We start from the raw sequence: 15,958 nt of genomic DNA on the forward strand, positions 1-15,958 counted from the left end.
CAGTCTCTTTATGACTATTTTTTGACATTTCAGAGAACAAAGAAGGGGCAACCTCTTCAGACAGTGGGCAAGTACAGACTCCAGAAGCACAAGGGGGAAGCTCACCATCGTGAGCTCAATATGTCTCGCCAACCTCTACATGAACTATATTTTTACAGGAAGAAACCATTGTATGCAAAAGGCAACCTGCCTGCTCAAAACTTTAGGACTATGGATATGGAAAATTCCATGCATACAGTGGCCTATGGAGTAAATATGTTGCTGAACTCTGGTGAGTAAGTAAGATGCATTTCTTGAAGATCCACGTGATCCAAACTTGCCTTAGCATTATTTTTCCTTTTCTAAAAAAAAAAAAAAAAAAAATATGCAATTATACTGATATTTTTTTTTGAAGGTACTTTTTTGCCCCCTTTAGCCTGTAGATCTTATTTATTCAGAATTTTTGGCAAGCTGTATGACATCATGGTGATGAAATGATTTGTTCCTTGGAGACTTTTACTATAAAGATATGTGATGGAACTGATGTCGGATCATCAAGAACTTCACAGGGGAATAAATTTCTATGGCTATGAAACCATGGAGAAGTTATCGGATGGAGCTAACATTGGATTATTAAGAACTTGGCAGGGGTGGCCACTACACTCACCGTTAAAGCAACAATATATTTTTCCATTGCTATGAAACCATGGAGAAGATACAGGATGGAGCTACCACTGAATTATCAGCAACTTGGCAGGGGAGGCTACTACACCCACAATAATGCAACAATAAATTTCCATGGCTATAAAACCATAAAGTAGAGGCATGGAGCTAACCTTGGATTAATAGGAACTTGGCAGTGGAGGCCACTACACCATGAAAGGCCCTGGCTATGAAACAGAGAAGATACGGTATGGAGCTAACATTGGATTAACAATAACTTGTATCTATGGTGTAACTTGCAGGGAAAGATCCTAAACTTGGGTCTTTAAGACAGAATTCATCGTTGGAACCACAACAGCACACGTCACAGCTGCGTTTAAGCACTGCCTTATTGGATCTGAGTGGACCAAACACTACCAAGTACCCATGTACCGTGCATCTGTCAACCACAAACTGCCAACCGCAAAAACGTTGTTTTGTTTTTTAATTCAAAGTTTTACGTACTATTTTTTATGTAGAACCAAACATATATTCTACATATATAGATATTTAATTACTTTCAAACGAATGAATGAATGGTGTTTTTTTTGTTTTTTTTACTTTTTTCTTCATGGATAAGGAAGTAGTGGTTTTCTTTGTGTGAACAAATCATTGAGTACATTGAATAAAGCACCATTGAGATAAAAAATGTCCCTCTTATGAATCCCAATACTGTACAAAATGCCAGTTTAAAGTAGAAGCCTTTGAAGGTCGATCTAGATAAAAGCAAATAAATCTGATGAGCAGAGGAAAGTTATGCAACCTTTTGGGGTGAGTGCTTATTTGTGCCCTGGGTACCCCTGGAACTTTAGCAGGGTGACTGTTACCCCAATGTTTCTATATATCTGTAACCTTGTTATGAGCTAAGGGGCTTAGACTGAAGGCCAGTTAGGGGGAGATTTGGGGTGAGTGCTTATTTGTACCCTGGGTACCCCTGGAACTTTAGCAGGGTGACTGTTACCCCAATGTTTCTATATATCTGTAACCTTGTTATGAGCTAAGGGGGCCCAGCCTGAAGGCCAGTAAGGGGGACATTTGGGGTGAGTGCTTATTTGTAACCTGGGTACCCCTGGAACTATAGCAGGGTGACTGTTACCCCAATGTTTCTATATATCTGTAACCTTGTTATGAGCTAAGGGGACCCAGCCTGAAGGCCAGTAAGGGGGAAATTTGGGGTGAGTGCTTATTTGTAACCTGGGTACCCCTGGAACTATAGCAGGGTGACTGTTACCCCAATGTTTCTATATATCTGTAACCTTGTTATGAGCTAAGGGGGCTCAGTCTGAAGGTCAGTTAGGGGGAGATTTTGGGTGAGTGCTTATTTGTAACCTGGGTACCCCTGGAACTATAGCAGAGTGACTGTTACCCCAATGTTTCTATATATCTGTAACCTTGTTATGAGCTAAGGGGGCTCAGTCTGAAGGTCAGTTAGGGTGAGATTTGGGGTGAGTGCTTATTTGTAACCTGGGTATCCCATGAACTATAGCAGGGTGACTGTTACCCCAATGTTTCTATATATCCGTAACCTTGTTATATGTTGAATGGGGGCTCCTGCCAAAGGTTGGACCTCTAAGAAGGGATTTTAAAATTTTGGCAAACCGCTCAAAATTGTTGACTTTTTAGAGCAATTAATATGAACTTATCATGCTTTTCCTTTAATAAGTTATTTTTCTATACTACAATTTATGGAATGTTTCTTGTTGCCACCAATGTGCCTTTGTCTATGTTGAATCATCAACAAATATTCTTTAGCTTAGACTTAGATTAAACATGCTATTGACTATCCATATAAAAGCAGGAATACAATGTAGATAGTACATTGATTTTGACTTTGCAACAAGACTTTTGGTTGTTTAACTCTGCTAATTTTAGGACAACGTAATGCTTATATGTACAGTATGAACAAAGCTCCAAGTGTAGACTATAAACTGCATCAGATGATGAGTTAATCTTTTTAAATTGAATCTGATTTGATATGTTATCTGTAGGGAATGGATTATAAGTCTGGGGATCTTGGATTTTGTATGTTTGAGGAACACTTGGGTAATGTATAAGTAGAAACCCATGTAGATATCTGCACAGCAGAAACCTGTTTTGGAGACTTGGCATCTATGAAACCAAAGACAAATGTATATACTTGCATCAAAATTAAGACTTTTTTTTATTTTCTTCATATTCTTTCTTTGTATTCCTGGTACATTCATGAGAAACCAGTGGCTGTCCAATACATTTTAGAGGTGTTAACATTTATGAACAAAAAAACCCAGAAATAATCTTGGCTGTGCGTGTTTCCTTCTTGTTCCAGGCATTGGCTCCAGACTTTCCTTCCCTTGGTTCTAATAAGTAGCGGTTAAGGTGGAGCTCAGGGATTAGAGTGCAGAAGCCCAACCGGAGATTTATATGATTAATAAGGGAAATATATAAGACAGAGACTTAGAATGTTGAGTAATGTTGTTGAGTAAATAAATTGGTCATGCAGAACAAAGAATTGTTCCCATAATATAGCAGAGCCATGCCAGGTTTGGTACAATATGTATCCCAGTTGGCTTTGTATCTGGGTTGTGGTGTATTCCAAATACTTGGAAAAGCCTCTTCTGCCCAGGGAGTGTTTTAAATGCATTTGGTATACTGACATGTAATTTCAGAGTCCTGTGGATAGGATCATGCCATAGGCTTCATATAGTTTATACAGCAGCTCTTTCTTCTCATTGTCAGGTAGAAAGCTTGATTTGGCAGAGTTGATGTTCTAAAATGGCAAAAAAGGTAAAATAAATGTCTGATAAAATATCTTGTAGTTACGTTGGCTAAGATGGTCTTAAAAAAAACCCTGCTCTTCAAGCAAGGTCTTTTAGATATCTTCTTTGGCTTGACCGTGCATAGGCCTAAGTTCAAGAAAATGGCTTCTTCCGTCACCTGCATGAATATATTACTTCCCTTTGGACATGTATTTTTCCAAAGAAAAAAGTTCAATTCAACTTGTGTGGAAGTACCAGATGCTACAAGTTTATGGGCTGCCTTCATGGATGTTATGATTCAGATTTTGCCAACACTGTCAAACCCTTATGTATTGCCCTCTAATAGTGCATATATCATCTCCACTGAAAAAAATACAGGTCCCTCTAAGTTTATGACTGGTTATCTGATACAGGCCCCCTACTGTGATCAGTTATTGTCTATGGTGATAAATTCGGTCCCAATTGTCTTCCTTTATCAGAGGCAGACTGCTGAAATGTAGTCCCACCCACTGACACCACTTCTGATATCCAGACAGTTTAGAATCATCTGTATGACTTTAATCACAATTGTAACCAAAGGGGCCTTACCACTCGCTTAAACTCTTCTTCTGTAAAGCCCATGTGTTTCACTGCAATCGAATAATCAACGTCCAGGGTAGATCCAAATATCAGAGGGTCGTCTGTGTTCAGTGAGTAATTGGCTTTGTCTTTCCTAAATCTATCCAAGAGAAAAATGTGAAGTTGAAGGGAGGCTGGACTTTGTTTGGACAGTTGGTTCCCAAACTATGGGGCACCTAGATTGGTGCAGTTTGAAGGCCAGATAGGGTGAAATATAGGGAAATGCCTATTTGCGCTCCTAAATAATACTAGAGATAATACTAGAAGCCCAGTCTGAAGCCACATTTGATTCCCGGGATATTCTTGGGATTGTGGCTGGTACAATAATTTCTGTAAATCTTTGTATTTAGGTATGAGGGTCTCTGACCACATGTTGAACCCCAAAAGATGTACTGCCTTAGACCTAGATAGAAGCAATAATGCATTTTAAAACCAATGGAAATTGTTAATGAATGTATATTGGACGTATATCCCCTTTGCACTGGATACTTTTTAAGGTGTGTCCAAACAGTAACCCCACTTACTCTTAAGTTTCACCCCAAGCAGCTGAAGAAGTAAAAACTTACTGTATAGCCGGATGTTTGGTAAAATCTGGGTGACACGCGCTAGTCAGATAGCTCGACCACGGACACACCTGTAAGGAACATAAAGGAATATTTTCAGGTAAACACAAGGACTCCGTAAACCTAACATGCTTATCCAATAATGATATTTTAATAGATTTTACTGGTTTTGCTTTGTATTAAAATATTTTATAAGCAGAGGCAAACGACATGCCTCCAACTGCTCTTGCCTGGATCAAAAGAATCGGATAGCACTTTTGTGTTTGGTGTTGTGCCAGGGCATTTAAACTTTGCTTAAAAGTATGGTTTGTTTGCCTTTAAGCTAACTTCTGGGGGCCGATTCACTAACTTCGAGTGAAGGATTCGAAGTAAAAAAAACTTCGAATTTCGAAGTGTTTTTTGGGCTACTTCGACCATCGAATGGGCTACTTCGACCACGACTTCGAATCGAAGGATTCGAACTAACAATCGTTCGACTATTCGACCATTTGATAGTCAAAGTACTGTCTCTTTAAGAAAAAACTTCGACCCCTTAGTTCGCCATCTAAAAGCTACTGAACTCAATGTTAGCCTATGGGGAAGGTCCCCATAGGCTTTCCTAAGTTTTTTTGGTCGAAGGATAATCCTTCGATCGTTGGATTAAAATCCTTCGAATCGAAGGATTTAATCGTTCGATCGAATTATTTGCGCTAAAATCCTTCGACTTCGATGTCGAAGGATTTTAATTCCCAGTCGAATATCGAGGGTTAATTAACCCTCGATATTCGACCCTTGGTGAATTGGCCCCTTAGTATGTTATAGAATGGCCAATTCTAAGCAACTTTTCAAATGGCTTATAATTTATTTGTTATAGTATTTGCCTTCCTCTTCTGACCCATCTGAAAGCAAATGCTCTGTAAGGCAACAAATATATTGTTATTGGCACTTATTTCTCGTCTTTCTATTCAGGCCTCTCCTATTCGTATTCCAGTCTCTTATTCAAATCAATGCATGGTTGCTAGGGGAATTTGGACCCTACCTGCAAACTGGAGGGCTGCTGAATAAAAAGCTAAATAACTCAAAAACCACAAATGATATAAAATGAAAACCAATTGCAATTTGTCTCAGAATATCACTCATACCAAAAGTTAACTCAAAGGTGAACAACCCTTTAAAACTCTCCCACTCCCATAACTCGTCCAACTTTTGGTGACAGATTCAGTAGGTTTCTCTTGCAGTACTTGGCCCCCCTGAAGCCTTCATCACCCCTAAAATGACAGGATCACTCTTAAGGGAGGTGTAGGTCACTTACTCCACCCCCAACACACATACCTCAAAGTGCATATTCTTTTCCAAAAGCTCTTTATATAGATTTGGGTCTTCCGTAGTATGGTAGCCATGTCCAATCCTTTCAGCCTTCAGCACCTCCACAGCCTGAAACACACAGAGCCCTTGAGGTATAGTCATTACTCCAAGCCAGAAGAGAACCTAGAACCCATTATATGCACTGATTCTTTGTGCAGGGCAGTTAACCAAGACTGTAAGCTGTAGAAATGAAGGTGGGCATGCAGTACATGGTATGACGACCTTGCCAAATGATTTAAAGACCAAATCAAGAAAATCCTATTGTTTTTTGATCATATTGGGGTCTCTGGAGACCCCTTACACTGATGCTGTCCTTGACCAAAGCAATTTTTCAAACTCACCTGAGCAATATCTACCAGGCAGGACCTTCCAAAGGCCACATACTCCCACATATGGTCAGGATGAGTGACATTCATCAGCCAATAGTGTATTTTTTTTTTTTCCTGCAAGTATTGCTTTGTCTTGTTTCTAGGGGTTAGTGGGACCCCAACCACAAGGTAAGTTTAGATTTCCAGCTCCAATGATAAACCATTACTATTGCCATGAGATTGTACTTTACCTCCTTCACCACACTGGGGGGTCCCACTTCTCCAGCATGAACAGTTCGATGGATTCCACATTTGACCGCTTCCTACAACAGAAGAGATGAACAAAGTCCGGGAAGTTTAATAAAGGTACACATTTTAGATTTATTTAGTTCAGAAATGGGTTGTGTCCATTAATACGCTCTTAAATAGACTCTTCTTAAATATCTTGATCTGTTTGGCTACTTAAAGAACAAAATGCAGTTCTAGAAATCAACTCCTCCTGTCAACTGTCCGTTCCCAGATCTTGCTATCCACATCCATCCATCATCCAAGCATCAGTTAATCTTACAATCTACATGCTCCCATAAACCACCCAAGATCTTCATTAACATCCTTCCATCATCCAGTTTAGGCATCTTCTAAAAGTCATCCATTCAGATCATGCCATTCTCATCCTTCTATCAAACCATCACCTTTGTTTACATAGCCTTAATTTGCAATTTATCCACATCGTTCTATCAGGCATACATCTCCAGATCTTGTCATGTATCTGCTTCCATCAACCATCCATTCCCAGATCATGGCATTCTCGTCCTTCCATCATCCATCCTTCTCTTAATTTACTTTCCTACATTTATCCATGCCCAGATCTTGATATCCACATCTTTTCATCAACCATCACCAATGTTGACATTGGCCAACGTTTCTTGATAAAGGTCTTAGAGATAGACCGAAACATTGGCCGGTTCCTTTTTTAATCTATTTATTGTCTGCCTTTATTAATATTATAAAATATGAATACAATTTTCTAAAATCGCCATGGCACGAAAAATGTTGGGACACTCCACACACGGCCCGAAAATCGTACAAAACGGACATTCGTATGATCAAATCTTTTCATCTATGGCTAGCTTTACAGTAACTAATACACTAACGTCCTTCTGTGACCTTCTATAACTGCACTACAATAATACCGTCGACTTCTATAATAACAAATTGTGCCTTCCCAAAGTAGAACAAACACCTTGTCCTGTCACTACTGATAGTGGTGGAATTTACTGCTCTCACATAAAGCCTGAAACACAAACTAACAGGAATGCAAACACTGCAAGAGTCCAACAATAACTTATCTCCTTTATTGCATTAGGGGAAAGGATATGCACTTTATACATACCAACTGGCAGGGATACGATCTGGATAATGTCATTATTTTCGGAGATAATGTCATTATTTTCGGTGTCACCAATGTTACTCTAGGTGCTACAGTTACATACTCCTCACTGCTACTACATGCAATGCTAATACAGTAGGACCCCCAGAAAACAAATGCTGTACGGTCCAGGAAAATGTAAAAATCAGGGAAATGTATTTTGCATTGTATATTGTTGGGACCATAAAGAACAGTGTAAAATCAGAGATTTTACTGTATAGGTACTATTATGCTATCTTAGAAATGACAAAACAAAAATCTAGGTTTGCTTCCCTAGTTTTTTCTATGGATCTGCCACTAGATGGTGCCACAGTATAAACATGCACTTGCTGTCAGGTTTAGGAGTAAGTCATTTTCAATGGTTTTAAAGTTATTTCCAAATGTAATTGCACTTTTTGCAGTATTTGGTTTGCCACAACCCTTCTGAACCCAACTCTCAACAACAACAACACACCATAATAACTTGCAGGCTTATTGCCAGGTCTGTTAATCGGATGACTTCTGCTACATTTTCTTTCATTAGTGCCAGGCCCGGATTTGTGGAGAGGCCAAATAGGCCCGGGCCTAGGGCGGCAAAAAATAGGGGCAGCATGCCGCCCAGCCGCATTATGGGGACGTGTGCGTCCCCATTCAATTACACCAGCTGGGAAGGGGAAGTGTAGGCGGGCGCTAGGACCGCGGGGCCGCCTAGTTGGACCTCGCGGCCTAGGGGCGGCCGGCAAACAAATCCGGCGCTGATTAGTGCTGTTATTTCATTGCACTAATACAAACGTATAGGGGCATATTTACATAGGGTCGAATATCGAGGGTTAATTAACCCTCGATATTCGACTGCTGAAGGTAAATCCTTCGACTTCGAATATCGAAGTCAAAGGATTTACCGCAATTAGTTCGATTGAACGAAAAATCATTTGATCGAACAATTTAATCCTTCGTATCGAACGATTCGAAGGATTTTAATCCATCGATCGATTTTTCTACGACCAGAAAATTGTTAGAAAGCCTATGGGGACCTTCCCCATAGGCTAACATTGCACCTCGGTAGGTTTTACTTGCCGAAGAAGGGGGTCGAAGTTTTTTTTTAAAGAGACAGTACTTCAACTATCGAATGGTCGAACGATTTTTAGTTCGAATCGTTCGATTCGAAGTCGTGGTCGAAGGTCGAAGTAGCCAAAAAAATCATTTATTCTATTCCTTCACTCGAACTAAGTAAATGGGCCCCATAGTGTCATTATACTAGTTTGGGTGCAGAACAGATGGTCTTTTCTTGACAAATATTAAGTTTAGAGAAATGGGGCGTCTTATACCCCAAGACAGAATAGAAAATGTTTAGTACAGGGGAATACCTATGCTGCCATAGAATCAGAAGAAGGCGGCAAATAATTAAACTATAGGGAAACAAATGGCCAATTGAAAAGTTGCTTAGGGCTCTTACTCATGAGCGTTTTTACCTGCGCTCCCCTGCGTTTCGTTTTTCGGCGTTCAGCCGCAGGGGAGCGCAGGAATAGACGCATTTCATTATTTCAGCCCCATTTGAAATAATGAAATGCGTCTATTCCTGCGCTCCCCTGCGGCTGAACGCCGAAAAACGAAACGCAGGGGAGCGCAGGTAAAAACGCTTATGAGTAAGTGCCCTTAGAATGAGCTATTCTGTAATATACTTAAGTGAACTGAAGCTTGAACCATCCCTTTAACAAAGAAATCTGCAGGTCATCACTCCAGGTGAATTGAGGAGTAAAGTGAGGATTTCTGGAGTGATTACTGACATTGTGTCTGTGAGATATTTGCACCTATACAAATGAACAGGGGCAGTGTGTGTGTGTGTAAATACAGCTAGAGACAAGGGGAGCCGTATGGGAGAGTATGGGAGAGTGCTGGCACCTTGCCTCGTGCACGGATATATTTACTCAGCCTTATTTACTCAACGTGACCATGAAAAGGGACAGCGATAGGAATGCGGTCGGGAACGCATAAGGTTATAAAAATATCCATGGGCCTCAAATATTTGGCGTCCTACCGATAAATATTTCTCCAATCCTTTCCCATTTTAAGGCTTTTTCTTTGTATGTGGAAACAACCAACTGTGTTACAGAGTGTTGTCATCGTTATTTTCATGTGCATATCTGTATACTGTATGTAATCAGCCTGAAATTAGCAAAATAATAGTCATTTATCTTTGTAAAATCTAAAGATATTATAAATCAATAAGAGTTACCGATTACCTGAATTGAAGACCTCATGCTAAAGCTGTGTTACTTGTACACGTCACAGATGTTTTTAATATCCTTATCATTTACAGTAGGGGGTACATTATCCCTTATAATACATGAGTGATACTCGGAGTTCCCTGTATAACTCAGCCTGCAGCCTTGTGCCTTTTATATGGTCACAGAATAACCCCTCAGTGACTTCTAATATCCTTATCATTTACAGTAGGGGGTACATTATCCCTTATAATACATGAGTGATACTCAGAGTTCCCTGTATAACTCAGTCTGCAGCCTTGTGCCTTTATATGGTCACAGAATAACCCCTCAGTGACTTCTAATATCCTTATCATTTACAGTAGGGGGTACATTATCCCTTATAATACATGAGTGACACTCAGAGTTCCCTGTATAACTCAGCCTGCAGCCTTGTGCCTTTATATGGTCACAGAACAACCCCTCAGTGACTTCTAATATCCTTATCATTTACAGTAGGGGGTACATTATCCCTTATAATACATGAGTGACACTCAGAGTTCCCTGTATAACTCAGCCTGCAGCCTTGTGCCTTTATATGGTCACAGAACAACCTCTCAGTGACTTATTTACAGTAGGGGCTACATTATTACAAATATTCTCTCTCCAGTGACACACCAGCTCTTATTTTAGGTGACAAACATTCCAATTGTCAATTCTGCTTCTCCAGTCACCTCTAAACTGCTCTCGCTAACAACTTCATTTGGTCTCTCTCAGTGGACGACTCTCCTACTCACCTTGAGGGTCATTCTCTTGATCTTATATTCTGCTACTAGTGCCACCTCTCCAACCTTACTAATGCTCCCTTCCTCGTATTTTACCATCACTTTCTTTCCTTTCAGATGACACTTTCAATTGCTCTATCACAACCATCTCTCTCCACCCACACGTACAGAAACCTTAAGGGCAGAGACAGACGAGAAGATTCAGGGAGATTTGGTCGTCCGGCAACAAATCGCCTCTTCTTTGGGCGACTTATCTCTCTGAACTGCATCCCCGCTGGCTAGAATCTAAATCGCTTGGAGCACTTCATTTTCCAAAGTTGCCTCACAAGGAAACTTTGGGCGACTTCTGAAAACTAAGCGCTCCAAGTGCCATCCTGCCAGCGATTTAGTTTCTAGCTGGCAGGGAGGCAGTTCGGGGATATTAGTTGCCTGAAGAAGAGGCGATTTGTCACCGGGCGACTAATCTCCCCGAATCTTCTCGTCTGTCTCTGTCCTAACACATTTGACCCACAACAAATATCAAGAGTAGCAGCACAGCATCCGAATATGGCAGCTTCTCTCTACAATGGTGCCCTTGACTCCCTTGCTCTTTCTAACACGAGTCACAGTCGACGGCTAAACCCCAACCCTGGCTAAACCCCAACCCTGGCACACTAGTAGTTTAACTCTGTACCTCAGAAGATGTAGTAGATGAGCTGAACTCCAGTGGAGAAAGTCACAAACTGATTTTGACTTCATCCACTTCAAGTTCATGCTCTCCCACTACAATCAAGCTCTATCAATAGCCAAACGTCTGCACTTCTTTAGTCTCCTCTCTGTCCTCTGAATCACAACGACTGTTTGCCACATTTAACTCACTATTATGCCCCCCTCTTGCCACATTTAACTCACTATTATAACCCCCTCTTGCCACATTTAACTCACTATTATAACCCCCTCTGCCCATTACTGTAACTGCTAATTTCAGATTATCTTGCAGTCCACTCACATTCACCCCTGCAACACTAGATAGCAAATTTCTAGTCTTCTCAAACCCCACAACCTGCTCTCTTGACCCCATACCTTCTCACCTCCGTTACCAAATCTCTGATACTCTCTCCTGCACTTACTCACCTATGTAACCTTTCACTTTCTATTGGTAATTTTCCATCTTTATACAAACAAGCACTAATCACTCCAAGAACCCTTCTCTTTATCCCAGCTCTCCCCGAACTATAATCCAGTTGACGGCTCTGCTTCTCCCATTTGTAAATATGTCTCCCATCTAAATCTGTTCTCGGGACTCCTTGCACCTCCTTTATGTACCTCCTCTATGTAGATGCCCTTCTTTGAGCCATTACCAAAACTGAGGAGATGATACATGAGTGTACAGCACATAAATGCAATTATAGCCAATAAAATAGAATGGAAATATGTTAAATACAGAGACTAGGATTAAAGAAAACAAGTGACCCACCTCATACGCCTTCCTGTGCCCGGGGTACGACTCACAGTTGAGAGATTCATCCCCGGCCAAGTCTATGGCAACAACAGTGTCATTTTGGTACTTTTTGCAAAGCTCAACCACCTCTGAGGACCAATCTGTTTTAAGACAGAATTCAACACCACCATTCAGCGTACATTTATATAGGGAACAATGCACCCCCTGTTGTAAATCATAAGGATACTAGAACTCACGGAGGAGTTACATCATGTCCACACAAGGTTGTTACAGGTCCAAGGAGGCTACTACTATTTTCAGATTTTACTTAATATACAGGTTCCAATGACATCACTGAGCTCCAGTTAGAACTGATGACATCACTAAGCATTGTTTATAAGGATATAGTTTTCAGGTGATTAATGCATAGTGCTTTAATGAGAATAGAATGTAAATCGCCGGCAGGATGGCGCTCGGATCTCTTTGGCTTCCCGAAGTCGGCCGAAGTTTCCTTGTGAGGCAACTTCGGAAAACGAAGCGTTCCGAGTGCCATCCCGCCGGCTTGGGAAGGCATCTCTCCCGAAATAGCAGCGTGCGTCTCTGCCCTTAAAGGGGTTATTTACTTTTAAACTTTAGTATGATGTTGAGAGTGATAGTCTGAGACAATTTACAATTGGTTTTAATTTTTTTATTATTTGCGGTTTTTGAGTTATTTAGCTTTTTATTCAGCAGCTCTCCAGTTTACAAGCTTAGCCATCAGGTTGCTAGGGTTCAAATTCCCCTAGCAACCATTCATTGATTTGAATAAGAGACTGGAATATGAATAGGAGAGGCCTGAATAGAAAGAGGAGGAATAAAAAAGTAGCAATGACAATACATTTGTAGCCTTACGGAGCATTTGTATTTCAGATGGGATCAGTGACCCCCATTCGAAAGCTGGAAACAGTCATGGGAAAAAGGCAAATAATTAAAAAAAAAACTATAAAAAATAATACAGACCAATTGTAAAGTTGCTTAGAACTGGCCATTCTATAACATACTAAGGGCAGAGACACACACACTCAGATTCGGGTAGATTTAGCTGCCCTCTTCTTCTGGCTGCCACCCACCGGCTACAATCTAAATCGCCAGCGGAGTGCTTCGTTTTTCGAAGTTGTCCGAAGTTTCCTCATGAGGCAACTTTGGAAAACGAAGCGTACCGATTGCCATTCGGCTGACGACTTACATCCTAGCCGGCGGGAGGCAGTACGGGGAAATTAGTCGCCCAGAAGAAGAGGAGATTCTGAACCTGTGTCTCTGCCCTAAAAGTTGACTTAAAGGTGAACCACCCCTTTAAAACTCAAGAGATGTAGAGTAAAAGCCTTTGAAAGCTCCAGTGTGATTAATTAGCAGAAAAATTAAATACATACTTAAAGGCCAATCACAATACAAGAGACCCTATACAAGTCAATACAAGATAAAACTGTCATTTATTCCTTTAACTAAACAATTCCGAAAAAGTTCCTTTTATCATAGTGGTAGCACATCTATTAAGCAGACAAGACTCCCTTTTGGGGGAAAATACAACTTTTCCCCTAAATCTCCAGCTTTGGAGAAGTCATAAGGAATCTGCTAAATGCCACCTATAATTGTGCTGTGAAATAGGCACTTGCACTTTTAGGGTCATGTCTATGAGAAACTGCCAAATTGGGTTTAGCCCGTTGGATAAGCAAATAATTAAAACTATGATTGTGTAATGAGGCTATAAATGATAAAACCATCTTTTTTAACATTGGGAGATGCAACTCCCTGCCTGCTATAACCTTCTCTCTCAGAGGATACAAGTTGTTGTAGCTCAAGTGCAAGTGCAAGGACTTCAGGATTGATATCTCCATCTAAACTCTTGTTACGGTTTCCTAATGACTGGATTAAAATATTACCTGCACTGCAGATATACTAGTGATTAATGATTTGCCTGCCTGGGTATAAAGATGAAAACAATGACTTCTCAGCCAGGTCATACCTTCTATTTCACCTTCAAACGCTCCGGATTTGTGTATTTGCCGTCACGCCTCATTATTTCCCAATTAACATCAGGGTTTGTCGAGATGGGGGATTATACTGGTACATCTGATTGTGTATTTATTTGCTAAACATCAGAACTAGGAGATGTACTGTATAAAGGGTAAATGGACTATACAATGCTGAGTAGTTCATTACTAATCAACCCCACAGTGTACTGTACTGAATCTGAAGAGCTGCAGAACAAACAGCAGCAAACCCTAATATCACTGAATCCTCTACTTCTCTTGCCAAATCTTTCCACTAACTACTTTAATTTGCATCTCTGCACATTCCAAAACAAGTGGAATGTTATCCTGCCAACTAGTATTTACTATTCTAAAGCATGGGCGCCTTTTTTTTTGGTACAAACAATGGAGAATAAATATAAATCCTTTTTTAGATAATGATATTCACTACATTTATGTAAATATATATATATATATATATATATATATATATATATTATAGTATAGTATATTAGTATATATATACTAAGAGAAAAGGAGAGCAAAATAAATACTCATCCATTCTATAGACACCATCTCTCCCTACTATACCTGCTATCCCACAGTCACACTCCCTTCCCAGAGACTATTATCCACTGTTACTATAGGTACCATCTCTCCCTACTATACCTGCTATCCCACAGTCACACTCCCTTCCCAGAGACTATTATCCACTGTTACTATAGACACCATCTCTCCCTACTATACCTGCTATCCCACAGTCACACTCCCTTCCCAGAGACTATTATCCACTGTTACTATAGACACCATCTCTCCCTACTATACCTGCTATCCCACAGTCACACTCCCTTCCCAGAGATTATTATCCCACTGTTACTATAGGCACCATCTCTCCCTACTATACCTGCTATCCCACAGTCACACTCCCTTCCCAGAGACTATTATCCCACTGTTACTATAGGCACCATCTCTCCCTACTATACCTGCTATCCCACAGTCACACTCCCTTCCCAAAGACTATTATCCACTGTTACTATAGACACCATCTCTCCCTACTATACCTGCTATCCCACAGTCACACTCCCTTCCCAGAGACTATTATCCCACTGTTACTATAGACACCATCTCTCCCTACTATACCTGCTATCCCACAGTCACACTCCCTTCCCAGAGACTATTATCCCACTGTTACTATAGGCACCATCTCTCCCTACTATACCTGCTATCCCACAGTCACACTCCCTTCCCAGAGACTATTATCCACTGTTACTATAGACACCATCTCTCCCTACTATACCTGCTATCCCACAGTCACACTCCCTTCCCAGAGACTATTATCCCACTGTTACTATAGACACCATCTCTCCCTACTATACCTGCTATCCCACAGTCACACTCCCTTCCCAGAGACTATTATCCACTGTTACTATAGACACCATCTCTCCCTACTATACCTGCTATCCCACAGTCGCACTCCCTTCCCAGAGACTATTATCCACGGTTACTATAGACACCATCTCTCCCTACTATACCTGCTATCCCAGTCACACTCCCTTCCCAGAGACTATTATCCCACTGTTACTATAGACACCATCTCTCCCTACTATACCTGCTATCCCACAGTCACACTCCCTTCCCAGAGACTATTATCCACTGTTACTATAGACACCATCTCTCCCTACTATACCTGCTATCCCACAGTCACACTCCCTTCCCAGAGACTATTATCCACTGTTACTATAGGCACCATCTCTCCCTACTATACCTGCTATCCCACAGTCACACTCCCTTCCCAGAGACTATTATCCACTGTTACTATAGGCACCATCTCTCCCTACTATACCTGCTATCCTACAGTCACACTCCCTTCCCAGAGACTATTA

At 40.8% G+C, this 15,958-nt stretch overlaps 2 protein-coding genes across 4 annotated transcripts in view; one reads left to right on the forward strand and one right to left on the reverse strand.

Moving 5' to 3' along the window:
* The window catches only part of pkig.L (protein kinase (cAMP-dependent, catalytic) inhibitor gamma L homeolog), a 53,448-nt gene extending 52,118 nt beyond the window's left edge, over window positions 1–1,330 (forward strand). For both annotated transcript variants that reach the window (XM_018234910.2, XM_018234909.2), the window contains exon 3: window positions 34–1,330. In XM_018234910.2, the coding sequence (XP_018090399.1) occupies window positions 34–113 (80 nt within the window). In that variant the 3' untranslated portion in view covers window positions 114–1,330. The remainder of the gene's footprint in view (window positions 1–33) is intronic.
* Window positions 1,331–2,823: 1,493 nt separating this feature from the next.
* The window catches only part of ada.L (adenosine deaminase L homeolog), a 41,279-nt gene continuing 28,144 nt past the window's right edge, over window positions 2,824–15,958 (reverse strand). For both annotated transcript variants that reach the window (XM_041575818.1, XM_041575819.1), the window contains exons 6-11: window positions 12,103–12,227; window positions 6,501–6,572; window positions 5,909–6,010; window positions 4,601–4,668; window positions 4,005–4,134; window positions 2,824–3,427 (exon numbers count right to left, since the gene is read on the reverse strand). In XM_041575818.1, coding sequence (XP_041431752.1) covers window positions 3,323–3,427; window positions 4,005–4,134; window positions 4,601–4,668; window positions 5,909–6,010; window positions 6,501–6,572; window positions 12,103–12,227 — 602 coding nt within the window. In that variant the 3' untranslated portion in view covers window positions 2,824–3,322. The remainder of the gene's footprint in view (window positions 3,428–4,004; window positions 4,135–4,600; window positions 4,669–5,908; window positions 6,011–6,500; window positions 6,573–12,102; window positions 12,228–15,958) is intronic.

The sequence above is a fragment of the Xenopus laevis genome, chromosome 9_10L (genome assembly GCF_017654675.1).
Source record: "Xenopus laevis strain J_2021 chromosome 9_10L, Xenopus_laevis_v10.1, whole genome shotgun sequence".
Taxonomy (NCBI): domain Eukaryota; kingdom Metazoa; phylum Chordata; class Amphibia; order Anura; family Pipidae; genus Xenopus; species Xenopus laevis.